This window comes from Myotis davidii, unplaced genomic scaffold (genome assembly GCF_000327345.1).
Source record: "Myotis davidii unplaced genomic scaffold, ASM32734v1 scaffold555, whole genome shotgun sequence".
Taxonomy (NCBI): Eukaryota; Metazoa; Chordata; class Mammalia; order Chiroptera; family Vespertilionidae; genus Myotis; species Myotis davidii.
In genome coordinates, this window is record NW_006286315.1 from 1,713,790 (window position 1) to 1,733,836 (window position 20,047).

General features: G+C 52.0%; 2 protein-coding genes, 1 long non-coding RNA gene and 1 pseudogene across 3 annotated transcripts in view; 2 read left to right on the forward strand and 2 right to left on the reverse strand.

Moving 5' to 3' along the window:
* The window catches only part of LOC102770066, a 5,545-nt gene extending 5,323 nt beyond the window's left edge, over positions 1-222 (forward strand). The window contains exon 3 of the long non-coding RNA XR_001512882.1: positions 57-222. This is a non-coding gene — a long non-coding RNA (uncharacterized LOC102770066). The remainder of the gene's footprint in view (positions 1-56) is intronic.
* Positions 223-1,828: 1,606 nt separating this feature from the next.
* On the reverse strand, positions 1,829-12,869 carry LOC102770252 (chromosome unknown open reading frame, human C16orf89). The gene is made up of 8 exons (XM_006757920.2): positions 12,624-12,869; positions 11,073-11,222; positions 9,883-10,033; positions 8,579-8,696; positions 7,002-7,137; positions 6,248-6,352; positions 4,789-4,875; positions 1,829-2,157 (listed from the first exon to the last, which is right to left on the reverse strand). Exons 1-8 carry the CDS (start codon positions 12,826-12,828, stop codon positions 1,994-1,996), a joined length of 1,116 nt encoding a protein of 371 aa, XP_006757983.1. The 5' UTR covers positions 12,829-12,869; the 3' UTR covers positions 1,829-1,993.
* Positions 12,870-18,052: 5,183 nt separating this feature from the next.
* Positions 18,053-19,034, reverse strand: LOC107182152 (annotated as a pseudogene).
* Positions 19,035-19,092: 58 nt separating this feature from the next.
* ALG1 (ALG1, chitobiosyldiphosphodolichol beta-mannosyltransferase) overlaps positions 19,093-20,047 on the forward strand; it is a 12,330-nt gene continuing 11,375 nt past the window's right edge. The window contains exon 1 of the mRNA XM_006757921.2: positions 19,093-19,346. Within this exon, the coding sequence (XP_006757984.1) occupies positions 19,139-19,346 (208 nt within the window). The 5' untranslated portion in view covers positions 19,093-19,138. The remainder of the gene's footprint in view (positions 19,347-20,047) is intronic.

Sequence of the window (20,047 nt, forward strand, 5' to 3'; positions counted from 1 at the left end):
CGCTTGAGCTTCTGGGCTCCCCCTAATTGTGATTTTTCTTCCTTATGTTCTCTCAGATCTGGTTCCCACAAACTGATTCACACTGAGGTGAGGAAGTCTCAGCTCACAAATTTTCCCATTTTGCCTGAGGAGTTGCTCTTCTAAAAGGTGACTTGTAGGCTCCAGTTTCTCCCAGAGGCCCCTTCCCCACTTCGGTAATTTAAGCCTTTTAAAAAGAATGGGTGTCAGGTCCCTGACTAATCCATCCACTTCAGGAAGGACCGGGAGGGGAGGCACACCTCTCCCCAGTCTGGCTGTGTGCCTGTCTTGGCTAACTTTTGTTTGCAAGGCAGTGTGAAAGGACCTGACGCACAACTTCAGAGCAGTTTCAGGAAAGCTTCCAGGGACAGCGGCAAAGAGGAGCAGACAGAGGACACTCCTAAAGGAAAGATTTCGAAGAACTCCACCCCTCCCCGGAGTATTTTAATTCAGATCCTCAAATATGACTACATTGTGACATAAGGATGATCAGCAGTGATTACCACTTTGTCTATTTTTTAAAAATATATTTTTATTGATTTCAGAGAGGAAGGGAGAAGGAGAGAGAGATAGAAACATCAATGATGAGAGAGAATCACTGATCAGCTGCCTCCTGCTCACCCCCTTCTGGGGATCGAGCCTGCAACCTGGGCATGTGCCCTTGACCGGAATCAAACCCAGGACCCTTCAGTCCACAGGCCAATGCTTTATCCACTAAGCCAAACTAGCGAGGGCTGTTTGTCTATTTTTTATATTTTAGAGAGAGTGGCAGGGGGAGAGAGAGAAAGATCGATGTGAGAGAGAAACATCGATTGAGCCTGCAACCCAGGGCACTGACTGAGAATTGAACCGGTGACGTTCTGGTGCATGGGAGGACACTCATCCAAATGAGCCACACCAGCCAGGGCTACGATTTCTCACTGTGAAGCAAAGCAAGATGGACTCAGAGCCTTCTAGCCCAAGGACTGGGTTTTTAGCTGGTTTTTCTACCCTGGAATCTAATTTTGATGCCCATCTGATGCCAGCCTGAAATTGGCACCACAGACAGGGCCTGGCCCCATAATGAGGCTCTGGAAGGTCTTTCCTCAAACGCTTGATTATTGTCAGAGCCCCAGCTGATGTGTGGCTCTGCTCACACGGAGGCAGAGCGTGGGGGGAGAGACACAAGCTGGGATAAGAGAAATGTTGACCAGTCAGCTGCTGGGGCTTGGGGACAAGTCCCCACGTCACCTGACATCTCCACTGTTGTGGTAGCCACTGCTGTGGTAGCAGGTAATACTTACCTGGCACTTACTGCGTCACAGGTACCATTCTCTGCCCTCTGCGAACGTAACTCTCACAGCAGTGAGGCCAAAACTGAGGTAGGTGCACTAATCATCCCAACTGATGAGGATGCGGAGCCACAGAGACACTAAATGACCCTGCCTAGGGACTCTGTGCTAATGAGTGGGAACTGGGACTTGCACCCAGGCAGCCAGGGCACAGAACACGCGGTTCCCATCGTGCCACACAGTCTTTGGTAAAATGATGTGACTGTGACAGGATGTGACCTGATATCACAGAGGTTTTTGCACAGGATGTAGAGAGTTTATGTGCTGCATTTTGTGCTCTTATCTTGAGATGTAGGCCACGATTATTTTTCAAGACCCTTATTTCTCCCAGGGGGGAAGACGCAACCGTTGACACCTGATCAAATTGCTTTCAGACTCAAGTTTATGGGTCTCTAGCATTTGTGTTGAGTGGGTTGAAGATTCAGAACACGGTCCCAGATGTTGTCCAAAAGGCTGAGAAACAAGGCTCAACTCCCCACTCAACTGCACTCTGAGTTTATTCACCTGCTGCCACACCTGGATCCATCCCGACCCCCTCCCCTGGTCTTGTTCCCTGAGGGGACAAAGCTGGGGTGCTTTGCTCTCAGCTGCCTCCTCAGGGTGTGGCCCGGGATTTCAGGAAGGAAGGACTAAAGGCGTGGGCTTCATCTTGGGGCGGCAGGACTGGAGCCAACCCTGTCAGTGGTCGTTGGTGGTGCCAGTGTGGCTGGCCGCGGCTCTCCGTTTGCTGGGGGGTATTGTGCCAGGGCGTAGAGAAAGCCACCCAGGGCTGCCACGGCCATGGCTGTGTTGTGGGAGGAGCAGCCATCTGGGGAGAGAGACAGAGTGCTGGGTGGGGCCACAGTTCCATCCGGAGCGCTTTGCAGTTACTCCCCCAGCCAGCCCCGGGGCGCAGTTGGGTTGGGCACCCACCCACCTGCTGCTGTGAGTGTGTTGGCTGCCAGTGGCTTCCTTCTCCAGAGAAATGTCTTCAGCCATCTGGGAGGTTATACCTCCCAATGACTTAGTAATACAGGGACCCAAAAGCCAGGCCCCTGTCTTGGGGTGTGACTCGGTGGTGCGATTCCTGCTCGAGCCCCCTCCCATGGGATCTGACCTGAGGCCACATGCACCCTTGTCCAGCTCCTTCCTGTTTCCCTTGCTCTAAGGCCCTCTGAAACATTTAGCACCTCATTGCCCCATTTTACAGTTGGGAAAACTGAGGCGCAGGTAGCAGAGCTGAGCTCCCAGCCCTGGTAATTCCACAGTTCATTTCTTGACCCCGACAGCCTCCCTCATTGCTGCCTCGGGCCTGCAGGTCCCATGTGATACCTGCCTGAAGCAGGAACTCCTTAGATGTCCTTTAGTTCTCTGAACTCAAATGAACTCAGAGTGGGCCGCTCCCCTTCAGTTTCTGGGACGGTGGGAGGAGCGAAGACTTTACTCTCCTCTCACAAACTGGAGAAGAGAAGAACCCCAGCCAGGCCCCTTGGAGGGAGGGAGAATGCAGGTTTCCAGGAACCTAATGACTCACCCTGGCAGTCCACACTTATCCATGGCCTACCGTACACCAAATTCTGTGGGGATTGCTTTGCACAATGATCTGATATTAACCCCAACAGCCCTATGAAGGACACTCTGTTTGGTCCCCATTTTACAGAGGAAACTGAGGCTCAGAGAGGTAGAGTGATACCCACAGTGAATAACGGCAGAAGCAGATTCAAACCCAGACAGCCTGCCTTCAGATCCTGTGCTCCTGACCTCCATGGGGGTGCGCCATAAATGAAGGAAGGAGCACATTGCTCCATCCTGGGCAGTTTTCTAGGCTGCTGGTCAACCATCAGGGGCACAAGTTAGGGCCGGGGCTTCTGAATTTCTCCAGTTCTCTCCCCAGCTCTCAGTCTCTAGGAGGCAGCCAGCTCCGAGGGTGTGCACAGCAGGCCCCCTACCACCCTCACAGGCAGCCCCTGCCCCTCCATGTCCGGAAGGCCTAGCCAGGGCAGGGGCCTGGAGGAGTCAGTCTCCTGAGAGTCCCTTGCCCTACCCAACCCCTGGGGGCAGCTGTAAAATGGACCCATTGCATATGTGATGCCACTCCCTCTCTTGTCTACCTGCAGGTAGGTGTGAGACCATGGTGGGGTTGATGGTGAGATGCTTAGTTACCGAAATCATCCCCCAGCGTACGCTGGACATCTACTCTGAGCTGGCTACTCCACTTCCCTTCCTGTTTTTGCCTTGCAATTACTTATTTTTATTAATAAAAAGATTGAGCCCGGCCAGCGTGGCTCAGTGGTTGAGCGTCAACCTATGAACCAGGAGGTCACGGTTCAATTCCTGGTCAGGGCACATGCCTGGGTTGCAGGTTCGATCCCGTGTGGGGTGTGCAGGAGGCAGCCGATCAATGATCCCCTCACATCATTGATGTTTCTGTCTCTCCTTCTCTCTCTCTTCATTTCTGAAATCAATAACAATATATTTTTTAAAAATAAAAAGATTGGCCGAAACCGGTTTGGCTCAGTGGATAGAGCGTCGGCCTGCGGACTGAAGGGTCCCGGGTTCGATTCCGGTCAAGGGCATGTACCTGGGTTGCGGGCACATTCCCAGTGAGGGGCGTGCAGGAGGCAGCTGATCGATGTTTCTCTCTCATCGATGTTTCTAACTCTCTATCTCTCTCCCTTCCTCTCTGTAAAAAATCAATAAAATATATTTTAAAAAAAATAAAAAATAAAAAGATTGAAATCAAGTCCTCCTCTCTTTATTCTTTCTCCCTCCCTCTCTACCTCTCTCCGCCCACCCCTTTATTCCATGTTACATTTTGCCTTTCTTTCCTTTCCAATATAGTTATATCCTATTCTCAGTCTCCCTGAATGGGTGAGCTAACCACATAACTTACCTTTTCAACCAGGACGCTTTGGGGAGGAAAGGGGGCACTATTCATAATGACACCAGAAAAATTGGTGTAAGCTGGGGACGCCAGGACATGTGGCCCTTGGGATTGTGCTGGTTACTTGGGTGCTGGCTCCCAGATTCCCTCCCTACCCCTCATTGCTCCAAATCCTAGTGCGCTGACCTCTTCAAACTACACTTCCCAGGCTGCCTTGCCCACCAACAGCAGGCAACGTTGCCTACATTTAATTCCCTCTTGGGGAGGTTCACATGTGGGTTCTGTTCTCCTGATTAGACTTTGATGGAGAAGGGTTAACTCGGTGGTTTTCCAGTATTACCCGGAAACTTCTCTTTCGTGCTCCTTTCACTGAGACAATATCTCTGGACTTACCATTTTCCTAGGGGAGGGCGTCAGGGACTCCTAGCCTCACCCGTCTCGGCCCAACCACAAGTGCGCTTCGATCAGCCCCTTCAGAGATGCAGGGCCTGCCTTCCACCGAGGGCCATCTGTATGCACCTCCTTTCTGGACATCTCCGTTTCATGCCAAGAAGGTTCCTTGGGTATTTTTATTACCTGCAAATAGTTTTTCCCGCCTCTTGACTCTTCTCGGAGAATGCTGCTGGTGTTGAATGACGTTAGATAATTCCTCATCTTCAGTATCTGGGAGAAGAGTGAAAGATGAACTTCTCAAGATGGATTTTAAAACATTACGTGCTGAACAGCCTCCAATTACAACGCCTCAAGCCACTCAGCTCCTCTCTTGGCTCTGGAGGCTCTTCCAGAAGTCCCCTGGAGCACCTGTCTGCAGACCATTTCGCAGGGCCTAAATTTGTCATCTGGTATTTCTCAAATTGTGGTCCCCCACATCTGAATGGCCAGAGGAGCACATTAAAAATGCAGGTTCAGTGGTTGAGCGTCCATCTATGAACCTGGAGGTCACAGTTCGATTCCCTGTCAGGGCAGTGCCAGGGTTGTGGGCTTGATCGCCATTGTTGGGGGCGTGCAGGAGGCAGCCTATCAATAATTCTCTCTCATCATTGATGTTTCAATTTCTCTCTCCCTCTCCCTTCCTCTCTGAAATCAATAAAAAATATTTAAAAAATGCAGGTTCCTGAAACTAGTATGATATTGTATGTCAACTGCAATTGAAAAATAAATTGAAAAAAATTATTTTTAAAATGCAGGTTCTACAGCTCCACCTCCACCTGCTGAATCTATAGGTTTGGGGTCCTGAAAATCTTCATTTCCTGATCTCCTCTGTTTCAAAACCAGACTCTCTTATTTCAAAAGCTGTGCCTCTTGGAGCATCATAATAGTTTCATTTAGGACACCAGCGTGGATTGGGAGCCTCCTCTGTACCCAGACAGGTCAGGTGGTTTCACATGTGTTATACCTGCTCCTCAGTTTAGAAAGGAATTATGCCCATTTATTTACAGACGGGGAAACTGAGTCTCAGAGAGGGAAAGCAACTTACTCCAATGAGGACCAGACGACCAGTATCACATGGCTGGAAAGGGACTACATCCTCCACCCTTTGCTTCTATGTCACCCCTCCCAGACACCCCCCCCCCCACTCCGCCTAAAGAATCTTCCATGATGGTCTTTCCCTTCTCAGCCTGTGTCTCCTTCACAGCCCTTTCAGAACTCACAATTATTTCACTATTGGTTTGTTTAGGTAGGATCTGCCTCTTTTTTTCCCAGTGCCCTAGTTGACCTGGAGCCTAGCACAGTGTCTGGCACACAGTAGGTACTCAGGGAATACTCGTTGAGGAATGCCTTTTTTAATGCAGGTGCAGGGGGCTAACATCTTTCAACCAGACTGCCTCCTGTCCCGCAAGGTTTTGGCTTCCAAAGTTCCGAGCCCATGTCCCCTCGTGTGTGTGTGTGTGTGTGTGTGTGCGTGCACACACACACACACACACACACACACATATGGGTGTTGCAGATCTCTCTTTGCGTCCCTAACACCACTGTGTCCCTTTCCCCATCTGGTACAGAACATGCTCCCAGCCAGGGCCGGAGGGCAGCTCACCAGGCCTCCCGAAGCATCCTTCCTGCGGCTTCTGCCAGCTGAGAATGGCCTCCAGCCACCGGAGCTTGTAGAAGTCGGAGAAGCCACCGATTCCACAGAGCATGACTGGAAGCAAACACAGGGGACCCTCTGCAACCCTGTCCCCACAGGTCCACCTCCTCCCACTCTCCAGGCCACTGCAGTACCATCTGCCTCCTCCCACCAGGGCCAGGCAGTGCCAGGAGGTCGACGCTCAACGCAGTGGCCGACAGGAGGCAGCCCTGAGGCTCTGCATTAGGAACAGCGGCTCCCGGCCTGGCTCCTGCCTCCCACTTAGGTCCTTGTTCAAAGTGAGTCTAGAGTCAGGATCAGGAGAGGGATCTGGACACGGAAGCCAAGAAGCGGCCACCCAGGACCCCCTTCCGGCCTCATCTCTAAGGCTCTAACTGTTGGGCGGCAGTCTGTCCATCCAGAGCTCTGTCGCTGGGTCAGCCTCTGGGGGCAGGAAGCAGTCAAAACAGTGGCAGATAAAACACAGGAGGCCCAGTGAAATCTGAGTTTCCAATAAACAACAAATTACAATTTTTTAAGTATAAGTATAGCTCATGCCATGTTTGGGAGACATTTATACTAAAAGTTATTCATTGTTTTTGTGAAGTTCAAATTTACCGGGCATCCTGTACTTCCATTTGCTCACCCTGGCAGCCCTACTCTGCGTGCATATGCCCGTTATCAGGGACACCCTGTTGCGCTGTCCCCGCAGAGAAATGCCCACTGTTTTCCATGAAGATGTCCCGGATGGGATAGGCGTATCCGGCGGCTTCGGCCCTCTGGTTCAGGTCCATCATGTTGGCGCAGAACAGGTCCATGTAGTGCTGGCTCTGGCGGAACAGCCCCTTCGTGCATCCCTTCTGCGGCGACAAAGGGGGTTGGTGGTACAGGTGACAAGTGTGCCATCTGTTTGGGGAAAAGACTTGCAGTTCTGAGATGGTCCTAAAGTAGCTGCCTTTGGGTCAGGTCTTTCCCCTTTTCCCAGAATTTCTCCCCCACCATCTTAGTCTGATGGAGCTCAGTCACTGGGCTCAGAGAGATCTGGGTTTGAGTCCTCTGCCACTTAGGAGCTGTGTGACCTTGGTCGCCAAGTTAGCCTTTCGGAGCCTCAAGGGTCTTCACAGGGAACGGGCAATGCTGCTGGGAGCTGCAGGGGCGGGACGCTCATACTGGCGAGCTATATATACTAGAAAATGCCGGACAAGATGCCCAGCACAAGGGGGCACCCTATAGCCACTAGCTGCTGTTAGGACATTCTGATTCCAGACTGGGCTGGTGGCTTCAGGGGCTACTCAGGGTGGGACTCGGTTACTGAGAGGGGACAGGAGATGAGACCAGGCTTTAGAAACTTTATGGCAATGTCAGGGCAACTTTCTACCTGTCGAATCTAAGTCAAAATAATGTTCCTCATTGCCCTATTCGGTTTGGCTCAGTGGATAGAGCGTCGGCCTGTGGACTCAAGGGTCCCAGGTTCGATTCTGGCCAAGGGCATGTACCTGGGTTGCGGGCACATCGCCAGTAGGGAGTGTGCAGGAGGCAGCTGATCAATGTTTCTCTCTCATGGATGTTTCTAACTCTCTATCCCTCTCCCTTCCTCTCTGTAAAAAATCAATAAAATATATTAAAAAAATAACGTTCCTCATAATTTGTTTTTTTATTGTATTTACAAAAATACTGGTCCATGATGGTTTGCAAATAAATAATAATAAAAGAATCTGTTAAACAAAGTCAGCAAGTCCCCTTTCAGATGAAATCTCTGGACAGTTAATAACATTTTAAAAATGGAGATAATGAGCCCTACCGTTCTATATAAAGAAATATAGATGTTTTAAAATGACCACTGTTATTATTTAGCAGAGTTTGAGCTCTTGGGCTTGGAGGAGCTTGGGTGCTGGAGAGGTGGGGCGGGGCTGGTTTGGTCTTGATTTGAGCTCCTGGAAGCAACTATCAACTCCAGTCTAAGTCCTTTTCCATTTGTTGGCATTTGCTGAGTTCTTTCTGCTGCTTCTCTTCAGCTGTTTTTATTTTTCTGATGCCCTACAATCCAGTTCAGCATGAAAAGCTCTCTGTCCAAAAGAATCCCAAATCCATAGCCCCTCTGTCCCGCCCCCAGACAGGTTGGTTAGATTGTCTAGCTGGTGGATGGCAGGCTACTCTCACTTCTCCTTCCAGTTGTCCGAAACACAAGCCCAAAAACCTGCTTACTTTCCCAGTGTGTAGCATACAAGATCACATAGCCAAGAGCCCCTTTTCATCAGCCTCCACCCCCTTGGGGTGTGGCCAGGCCTTCTCAGCACTCACCATTCTGGCCGAGAGGAAGAAGAGCAGCTGGTGGGACAGGCAGTAGCCTGAGCAGCCAGGCGTGGTCATGAGGGTCCTGCAGAAGTCTGAGAGCATGCAGGGCTGGCTGCTGTCTGTCCTGGGGGAGAGGTGGTTCCAGGCTGGTGAGGGTGTCCTAAAGGAAGTCCAAGGCCTCGAGCCTCCCCTGGTCCTGATTGCCCCACTAGGTACTAGAGCCCTGTAGGTTCCAGGCACCCAGCTGGGCACAAGGGGCTGCTGGATAAGACACAGGTGTCTGGGTTTTGATTGGCTAAATCTGTGCCCCCAGCACAAGGAGGTGACCTGGAACAGTGTTGGGTTGGAGGAGCCACTGGGACTGCAACTTCCCATTACTCCATGGGAACTCTGAACCCAGACAGCTTGGGGTCTGGGCCCAGCATGCCCAGTCCCCCTCCAGGCCTGCCCCATAAAAGAGACGGGACAAAAGGGGTGGGTCCCTTGCTGGCTGAGAGGGGACAGGACAGACCCTCGGTGAGCCCAGCTGTGTCCTGGCCCACACACCTCTTGGAAGGATGCTGGGGGCCTGAGCACCTGCTGCCCTCTGCCCAACGTTCCCTGCGTCTAGGGCTGCCCTGGGGATATGCTCGGGGCCAAGGCTCAGCAGGACAAAATGGGGGACTCAACGAGGCTCGAGGCTCGGGTCCCGCTCTCCAGACCTACAGCCTGGTGGGGACACAGAACCTTGAAACAAATGTATACTGCATCTGTGGCTCCTGTGGTGTTAGGCGAGGCAGCCCATCATGGGAGGCCAGCACATACAGTGGGGTCAGGGAAGGTTCTGGAGCTGGTCTTCAACTGTGAGCAGTTACTTAGGCACAGGGGTGGGGAGGATGGGGTGGGAGGAGGCCCCATAGGGGCATGTTCTTGACAAAGCGACAGGCTTCTAATGGGAGGGTGCCTCTCAGGGTGGACCAGAAGGGCCTGGGGGCCTGGAAGGGTGGTAGGAGGTAGGGCTTTGTCCTGAGAACAACAGGAAGCTTCAACTGTGGTTTGTGACAAGATCACTCTGGTGTGGGGAGACCAATCAGCAGGTGAGGATGGGCCTGCAGCGGTGGCCATGGCTGGACCAGGCTGGCAGCGTGGGTGGAGAGTGTGGCCCCCTCACATGTGCTGGGGGTGGGAGAGGGCGGTGTCAGGGTGGCTCTGGGGAAGCTGCTCCTGGTTTGCTATAAACCCCTGGGAACTCGGAGAGCTAGTGGGACAGGAGGACTGGGGGAGAGAGCACTTTTGGGTTTTCAGGAAGGGGGCAAGCATAGGGGGCCCACCCGGTTCCCAGCAGCTGCACCAGGCACATGTCACTGTGTTCCTCTGAGAAGGAGTCCTGGATCTCGATCGTGGGGTACACCATGGAGGTGTTGGTGTGTGTCCAGACGTGTGGGAGCTTCCAAAATCCGGGCTGGACGGTTGGCTGGAACTCTGGCGGAAAGAAGGGGATGGAGGGAGGGCCCCAGGCGCAGCGGGCCGTGCGGTGCTCAACCGCCCCCTAGCTCCTGTGGCTCAGAGCCCAGGACCTGGGTGATCCTCCCTGGGCAGCCCCGACCACATGGTGTCTGCTCAGGCTCTAAGCCTTGCCCGCTGGTTGGGCATTGCGTTTGAAACACTCAGGAGGCTCTTTTTCTAAGAAACAAACAAGCAACAACAAAAACAAACACCATAAAAATAACTAGAACAATGTTGGGACTGGCTTTGGCTAAATCCACGGCATCTGTGGAAGCTTGAGACAGATAAAAAGGGTTAGCTGGTTCCTACAGTTCAGAGAGAAAGTGAAGCTCTTATATCAGAAATACCCAGCCAAGGGGCTTCTCTAGAGTGACATGAGCTGGCAGGGTCTCAGGGGCCTGGCCTGGGAGAGGATGGAGGATCTCCATTGCAGAGGCAGGTCAGGGCTGGGCAGGGCTGGGTTGGGGTCACGGGCAGCAGGGCCTGGCAGGAGCTGTGGGCCTGGGAGACAGGGTCAGAGGAGCATGATGGGCTGGTTTTATAGCCCCTGGAGCAGTCCAGGCCAGGCTCATGGGATGCGGCCCTTCGTAGGGCAACTCAAGGCTGACCAGGGGAAGGAACTCCTAGCTTTATAGGGCACGAGACAGATGCTAGCGAGATGCTAATATTTGCTGTGCAAAGGGCTGAATTAGCATTTAGATTCCCACCTCCCGTCCCCTCTGGTCTAGGAAGAAGGTCCCCAACCTGGGCACAAGCTGAACAAACGAGAGGCGTCATGTTCCCTACTTTCCGCCCCCTCCGTGTGGGTGGGAGAGGTCGTCTCAGTCTGAAGTCAAGGATGAACAGACAGTCCCCAGCGCCAGCCTGTGGCGCGCTTGGCCGACAGGACAATAGGCCGACAGGACGCAGCCGTCCTCAACCCTCCCTTTGTGCCGGAGGCGCCGCACCAGGGTGTCTCAGTAATGTCCCCAGAGGCTGTGCTCCTGAAGAAATGGACTCCACCCCGTGCCATTACCTCTTAGGTACTGGGGGTCACTGAGCCTGAGGTAGGAGATGGATCTGTGGAGGAGAAGCTCCAGTTCCTGCGCCAGCTTCCCCATGCGCAGGCTCTGTGGCCGCAGCCGGGGGTCCCGGGCCCACTCCTCCTGAACACCTTTCAGCTGCACTGGGGGGGGAACAGAGAGCGCTCATTCCACCACCTGACAACCCGTGTGGGCAGGAAAAAGACCCTGCGAGCTAATGCTTACTGAGCCTCTTCCTCCTCCAGCTACGGAGGGGAAAGACTTTGCTGAGCTGATGGGGAAGTAGGCCTCTGTGGGGCTGAGCTGGGCCATGAGGGTGGAGCCAGAGTGACAGGAGGTGGTGGGTGGCTGAGAGATCTGGACGTGGGCCTGGATTCAAATCCTGACTCAGATGCTTTTTTGTTAGGTGACCAGAGAGTCATTTAATTTCTCTCCACTTCACTCTCTTCATCTGTAAGATGGGGATAATGATAGTCCTTCCTTCTTGAAGGAGGGGGTTATAAGGATTAACTGACCTAATGCATGAGAGGACTTAGCATTGTCCATAGTGCAAAGTGAGGGCTTAATCAAGTTTAGCTGCTCCTGCTAATTAAGGAGACAGGGTGGCTATACAGGAGAGAAAGGTAAGGGAGGATTCAGCTTGCAGGGCGAAGAACCACCATGTGCAGTTGAGCAAGTCGTAAGCCGCGTGAGGACAACACAGGTCCCCATCATGGGTTCGTGTGTATGTATTAAGACAATTTTCCAGCAGATGGCAGTCAAGTGACTTGAGGAAGGGGTTGCCTTTTTCTCATTCTCACAGAGGTGCCCTATGGGCTGACTAGCAGCGGCCCCTCAGGAGTGGGAGAGAAGGGTGGTGGCCAGAAAGAGAGGAGATGTCTTTGTCCCAGAGCCCCTCCTCCCGCTGGGGCCTGGTGGGCCGAAAGCTGCACTGGCTACTTACTAGTGCACAGAGGACTGACTTGGCACAGGAGCCAGCCAGAGCCCCAGGCTGACACCCCGTTGGCTCTTTGTCTCTTAGGGCGGCCTTTGGGGAAGGGTTTGCTGCCACTCATTGTGTGTTGAGGGTGTCTACCTGTTTGCCTTGGCCTGTCTCCAATTCCTTCCTCGGGGATCTTATATTTCTCAAAGCTGAACAAACACTTGGCTCTTTTCTCAGAGCCTCCTGGTGGCTTTGGCTGGAAGTAGGGAGTGCTGCGGCTGGGGGTGCTTTGTCCATGGCCACCCTCCCATAAATACCCCTTCAGAAGGCACACTTCCTCTGCCCACCTTGTTCATGGCATATCAGGAGGGACCGTCAAGTGGATCATTCCCTCCCGGGAAAACAATACTTTCCTAATCTTTTCTCGTGTGGCCTTTGAATCCTCCCTGCTTCTAAAATATCTGATAACTGCAGGGCTCCCAGACACCCCAAAGAAGCAAATCCTCCCTTTCCTAATCATCAAGCCAGAAGGTGGCCAGGTCCCAGGGGCACAGAGCAGGCGGGTGACAGGCTGAGAACTGGTTTCCTGGCGGCCAGTCCAGGGGAACGAGAGCACACCCACCTTCCAGCATCCGGAACCCCACCACGCCGTCCAGGTTGATTTCGGGCAACCTCTTCTCCAAGAAGGAGGTGGCTCTCTCCAGTGCCGAGAGGACGAGGCCGGCGATGGTGGCCTTGCCCTCTGGGGTGTCCAGCGGTGGCAATGAGGAGGGTGACACCGGCCGTGCCAGAAGCAGGAGCAGGAGCAGGAGCCCCAGGCTGGACATGGCTGGCTTCTGCTTGAGGCTTGTGGAGTGCTTTCAGCCCAGGCCAGCCCGCTCCACGCCCTCCTCCTGCCTCCTCCCCCTTCTCCCCCTGCAGAGCTGCAGACAAGTGGCTGGGCAGGGCTGACCCAGCAGCTGGGGTGGCCTGGGCCAGGGCTCTGGAGGGACATCAGTGAGGCCAGGACTGGGTGTGGAGCCAGCTGGCCAAAGGCTGGGGAGAGGAGCTCCCACCTTTTCATTCTCACTGGAGTCTCCAGGCTCACAGCTGCATGTTTGATCTAGCAACTGCAATTACAATGCAGAAATCCCCAAACACTGAAATGCAAAGCTGTTGTTTTTAAAAATACATTTGGAATAAACTCATTTGAGGGTACACCTGCCCCAAACTGACCGAAGATTCCCTGGAAGGGCACCTGGCTGGTAGAAACAGAATATGAGCCACAAAGACAAGCCACATGGTCACTTACAAATTTTCTAGTAGTCACATGAAAAAAACGCTGAGAAGCAGGTTAAATGAATTTTAACAACCTATTTTATTTAGTCCTGTAGTTCCAAAATATTACCTTTTCAACTTAATCAATATACACATGATTAAATTTTACATTCTTTTTTTTAAAAAAAGAATTGTGTGGATGATGATGACCTCCAGGTCAGGAATTTTTTTAAATCCCCACCCGAGGATATTTTTTCCATTGATTTTTAGAGAGAGTAGGAAGGAGGGAGGAGGGGAAGAGAGAGAAAAACACTGATGTGAGAGAGACACATCGACTGGTTGCCTCCCGCATGTGCCCCAACAGAGGGTGGGGAGCAAACCCACAACCCAGGTACATGCCCTCGACTGGGAATCAAACCTGCAACCCATGGGACTCTGGGACAATGCTCTAACTACTGAGCAAACCAGCCATGGCTACATTCTTTTTAAAATATTATTTTTCTTGTATGAAGTCTTTGAAATCTGGACGAGTGTTTATACTCAGGGCACACTTCAACTTGGCTAGCCACATTTCCAGAGCCCGATAGCCCCATGTGTGGCTCAGTGGTTGAGTGACGATATGAACCAGGCAATCACCGTTTGATTCCCGGTCAGGGCGCATGCCGAAGTTGTGGGCTCGATCCCTAGCAAGGGGGGGTGTACAGAGAGTAGCTGATTGATGATTCTTATCATTGATGTTTCTATGTCTCTCTCTCCATCTTCCTTTCTGATATAAAAAAAGAAAATAACAGACTTATTGAGATATAATTCATATACTATAAAATACAGGCAGTGTCTTTTAAAGTCTATTCACAAAGCTGTGCAACTACCACCACTGTCTTATTCTTGAATATTTTCATCACCCAAAAGGAAACCCCATACCCATTAGCAGTCACTTCCCACTCCCTCCACCCCCTCAGCCCTCCATCCCCTGGCAGCCACTAATCTACTTTCCATTTCTATAAATTTGCCTATTCTGGACATTTCATAAAACAATCATACAATATGTGACTTTTTGTATCTGACTTCCTTCTTGTAGCATAACGTTCTCTTTTGGGGGGCAGTTTTATAACCTTATTTGACAATCAGCAGTTAGTTTTCATCCACATTAACTGTTCGCAGATTTATGGAAGTGGTGACAGGTATGTAGGTAACCAATGTGTAGAACTTGGTCAATCTGCATCCTCATTACGTGCTGTGGACAACCACATGGGATATGGTATGGGACATTCCTTATTCCTTTGCCCAGACGCCTTTGTTGAGCCCAGTGTCAATGTGTAATTGTGGAGCTCCCATCTTCATGGCAGATTTTCAGATCTCTTTGAGTGTCCGAGGGGCACGCTTCTTGAAACCCAATCCATGGATGCACTTGTGAACGTTGATGGTGTGTTCTCTGGTCACCACCTCATTGATGGGCGAGTGGCCTCTTCTTCTCACCACTCTGTTTTGCGGGAGCCATTATGCTGGGCCCAAGTTGGAAAGAAAGAGCTTGAGATATTGTCAACATAATGTTTTCAAGGTTCATCTATGCCGCAGCATGAATCAATACTTCATTCCTTTTTATGGTTGAATAATATTCCATTGTGTGGATGAGTCACACTTCATCCACTCATTGTTGATGGACATTTGAGTTGTTGCCACCTTCCTGCTATTGTGAATAATGCTGATATAAACACCCATTTACACATTTTTGTTTGAAACCTGTCTTCAGTTCTCTTGGGTATATACCTAGGATGCAATTGCTGGGTCATGTGGTATGTTTTATGTTTAATTAGTGAGGAACTGTCTAGTTATTTTCCCCAGTGGCTGCACCATCTTACATTCCCGTCAGCAATGTCTGAGGGCTCTTCGTGCATACATTTTTGTGCGAACTCCAGTGAAGTCTTAATACTGCAGATATACTATATATTTGTTTATGCACTGTATGTATCTAGGCTTCACACATAAAAGAGTAGATTTCCTTAGCTTCCCAAGATCCATCTTTTGCCCTCTTGAGTGTGCCATTGAGAATGGGTGTTCCAGGTGAAGCTTGGTGCTGTCGTCACTTCTGTTAATCCTTACAGAGATCCTGAAGTGGGAACTATTCTCATTCCCCTTTTAAACATTTGGCTCTGGGGGGGCGGGGGCATGGTAAGTGACTTACTGTGACCCACAGTCTCACAGCTAGTATCAGGTGTTTCATGCATGCCAGTTCCTGAGTTGACATCTTCGGCATCAGGAAATCCTGCCAGGGTTCACCTCCTCTCTCTGGAAGGGGAAACAATATCCTCCTGATCTTTGGAAGGACTGACTCTCATGGGTGAATATCAATGGGACAAGGAAGGTAAGCTGGGCTGGCTGGCAAGGCAGCTTACTCCTCTCTCCCTAGAGAAATGTTCTCAACTTCTTTTCCAATTGGAGTTTCATCTTCCATAGCGAGGCATTTACTCTCTGTTATAACCATTGTGCCTGGTCCTCATCCTTTTAGATCAGGGTTGGGGAACCTTTTTTTCGGCCAACGGCCATTTGGATATTTATAACGTCATTCGCTTAATATAATTCACTTAATATAAATTTGTGTTGTTATGAAAAAAAGCTCCTAGATTTATTGACCTTCAAGTCCCGCCTGCGGTTGCCTTGGCAGGGCCAGACCAAATGATTTCAAGGCCTTCTACGGCCTGTGGGCCGGACATTCCCCGCCCCTGCCTTAGATCATCAGAGCAAGAGGGGCGCTCTGAGATGTGAAGTTCCCTCCCTTAATTTACAGGTCAGGACAGCTAATCGATCTAAAGTGACTTGCTCAAGATCAAGGAACCCACGAGGCTGAGTTCTCCAGATCCGAGCCCCCCTCCACCACAGAAGGTGGACGGAGTGGGCAGGGCACATGCAACTAAAGGCAGGAGCCTCACTGGTAAATGAGGGGATAATGAGGCTGCCACGGTGACTGCCCACCCTCCCATCTGTACACATTTACTCGCCCTTCCTTCCCCTTTCAGATCAGGTTTCAAGCCCTGCCTTTGCCACATATTCATTAATCATGTGACCTTCAGTGTCCTTAGATGTAAAAAGGAGAATCATAGGGCTATTGTGAGAACCAAATAAGAAATGTGCTAAGTCGTGAGCTAGGGTCACCAAGGAAGCACATCAGCATGGTCCAGGGGGCACGAACCTGCCCAGGCTCTTATCCAGGGAGGAGGTTTCTTTGTGGAATGCGTAACTGGGTGAGGCAGGTCTGAAGGTGAGTGGTGGCTGTGCTGGGTGCTCTGCCGGTTCTGGGGCAGCTCCCAAGTAGGGGCAGTGGGGGTGGCTTCACCAATACGTTCTCCATGTTCTTCAGCAAGGGGACCCCTTTCAAAGTCAACAGGCTGTCACATGCACACACACTAAACTCGGCAGTGTGACTACTTTGGGTGGTGACTTTGGAGGGTCAGGGGGGAATTTTTTCCTCAATACTATGGATACTTAAAATCATTATGGCTTTTACTTTCTTCTTTGTCCTTCCCTCTTCCCTTTCTCTTTATGTTTTAAATGTTTTATTCAAGTACAACACATATCCTGAAAAACGAATAAGTGTGATGTTGGATGAATTTTCCCAAGTGGAACACACTACGTTAGGAGCACCCAGACCAAGAAACATGATTGCTCCACCTTCCACCTTCCCTTTGACCCCCTCCCACTCACTTCCTGACTCTCCAAAGAGGTCATTCCCCTGACTTCTGACAGCAAATGTTGTGCCCAGATTTCAAAGTTCCCAAGACCCCCAGGGAGCCAGTCAGTCCGATGCAAAAGCAAAGAGTCCTTTTTAATGCAAGCCGGGTTGCGCTCCCGGTTCACCAGACCCACTAACACAGATGGAAATCCAGTGGCCGAGAGACCGAGGCCTAATGGGACAGGGGGTTATATAGGGGGGTGGAGTGAGGGCAGGAGAGGGGGCTGTGGGCCCCGCTGATTGGCCAGGCGCGAGTCGGTACAGGATGTGGTCATAGTGATGGCGTGCACTTCCCTTGATTATTATTGGTTAGTCCAGAGAAATCCGGGGCGTGTCTAGCAGCGGCATCTTCCGGGAAGAAACACATGGCGCCGTCCCAAAATGGAGGACCCAAGGCAAGATGGAGCATCTGCTCGGAGCAGGCCCGGCCCACAGGGCCGGGACACTACAGCATGGCGGCCTGCCCGGGCTAGGGCAGGCGCCCCACTCCGCTGCCGCCACTACACTGGGGGCCGCGGGTCCACGCGGCCAGCGCAGGCCCGGTCCGGGGGGCAGTGGGCGGGTGGCAGCCCGCGCTGGACTCCCCCCGGCCAGACCAGGCCCCAAGGGCCGCACGGACCCCCGGCCCCAGTGTGGGCAGGCGGGGAGCCGACCACGGGGGAAGGGCTCCCCCGTGGTGGGTCGCCGCCCGGCACCCCTTGGCCCGCCGCAGCCACGCAGCTGCAGCCGGTCAGGACACTCGGAGCCGGCGGGCGCGGAGGGATCCTAGAGCCCAGCGGCCAGCCTCCTCCTCCCGTTCGCCCTTCACAAAGACTATTTTATTTTTTAGATACTTGAAATACAACTTAATTCTGATTCTAAACGAAAAGGAATGAGAATGACAGTAATGTACAAGGCTCTGCCACTGAATATTGTGATGTGACTGCAGCACTTTTCTATTTGAAGCTCAATAAGGAAACAACTGCATTCCAACAGCTAAATGTGCAGGTCCAAAAAATGAAGGTGAAGCCCATTCATCTCCTTCAGCATCCTAAAGGTCAAGCACAGGCTCCATAATAAAGGGGCAAACACTGACATCACAGGAAGGTGACTGTGAAACTAGACTTCTGACGTTGGGCTCCAGCTTCCCTTCCTCCCAGGCCATCATCCTCGTCCGGGAGAGCAGTGGTCTGGGCAACCTCTGGGTCATGCTCATAATGTGCTGCCAGCGCTGGGTCCCGGACCACCTCTGGTGGGGCAAGAGCAGGCATGGCGGCAAACTCCCAGCTAGGTTCTCCAGTTAGCTTTCTAGCAAGCCAGAGGAAGGGCTTTGCAAAGTGGTGGTTACTTTTGGCAGAAATATCATAGCACAGAGATGGTTCTTTCCTGGAAGACAATGATTTTGCCTTAACTTTCCTGGGCTTGATAGCCACGCCACATGATGGGGATGTGTTCTCTCTCTCTCTCTCTCTCTCTCACCAGATCTCTATGCCAGTTAGGCACCTTCTTTTAAGTGACTCTCGAAGTTACATCAGACATTATGACTGCCCCCTGGGCTCGGATGTAATAGCTGTCTAGTCCGCTCAACTTCTCCTGGCCCGATGTGCCCGCCACATTGAATTAATAGTTAATAGGCCCTCTGCTGGTGTGAAACAGGAGGGGATGGACTTCAACACCAAGGGGCTACATACTTCTCAAACTCACTAGATGACTTTTCTCCAGTGGAGTTTTCCCAGTCCCGTCATCACCAGCCAACACCAGTTAGAACTGAGCCTGGGGTTCTCCTTGGGAAATTATCATGATGTTACTTTCAGAAGACTCTACGGCGGGTCTGACTGAAAGCGAGAAAGATGGAAGATTAATTCTCCTTGTATATAAATGGAACCAGCCAGCATTTACTCTTTGGCGTCTGGCCCCTTTTCTCAATACAGTATGTTTAGAGATTCATCCAAATTGTTGTCTTCCAACTTGTGAAATAAAATGTTCCTAGATCCCCACATGGTAAAAATTTCACCTTCATTCAACTAATTCTTGGACCTTGAGGACTTTTCAAGGGTTCCGCGGGCCGCCCTCCCCGGCCTTCTCTCCGCCCACCTCGGGGGCTCGATGTGCGGCTGCGCACAGCGCGCCCGCCGGAGGGAGCGCGGTCACGTGACTGCGACCAGTCGGCCAAGATGGCTGCCTCCTGCGTGGCAGTGCTAGCGCTGTCCCTGTCCTTGCCGCTGCTGCTGCTGATCGCGTGGAAGCGCTGGCGGCGGGGGCGCACGGCCCGGCACGCAGTCGTCGTGGTGCTGGGCGACGTGGGCCGCAGCCCCCGAATGCAGTACCACGCGCTGTCCTTGGCCAAGTGTGGCTTCTCCGTGACCCTCCTGGGGTTCTGCAGTGAGTGCCGGGGATCTGGGAAGGCGGCAGCTCTCTCAGCTTGATCACCTTTTCTCTCTCCTCCCTTGGGCAGCTCTCCGCGGTGCACGTGCCCGCGGTTGTCCTGGACAGCTGCTGCCAGGTTCCTGTGCAGGCTCTGCTGGGTGGGTCTGCGTGAACAGGCCAAGGGAGCTGTAAACGAGCGCCTGCCATATGCCAGGACAGTGCTAAGCTAAATGGACTCATTGCGTAGTTCTCACTGAACCCTCCTAGTACGTGGAAAGGCGGGCTGGAACCCAGGTGCGTGTGACCCCAGGGCCAGTATTGGTAACCGCGTCTCTGCGGCTGCTCTTGTCAGGCTGCGTCTGAGGAGACAGGCAGCCTGTCTCCCCTGCCTTCCTTTTTGCAGAGCTCTGCAAGCATATGTCTTTCATTTGCACAGCATGTCCAGCTTTCCCCTCAGGGTGCAGTGTCACGCGTGTCTGCTCCATCCTCCTCCGTGTTGACATCGTTAAAGGGCAGCTCATTCTATATGAGTGCAAAGCAGTAATAAGAGCACTGGTTGCCTTTCTCTGGCAGGGGTGGGCAAACTTTTTGACTCGAGGGCCACAATGGGTTCTTAAACTGGACCGGAGGGCCAGAACAAAAGCATGGATGGAGTGTTTGTGTGAACTAATATAAATTCAAAGTAAACATCATTACATAAAAGGGTACGGTCTTTT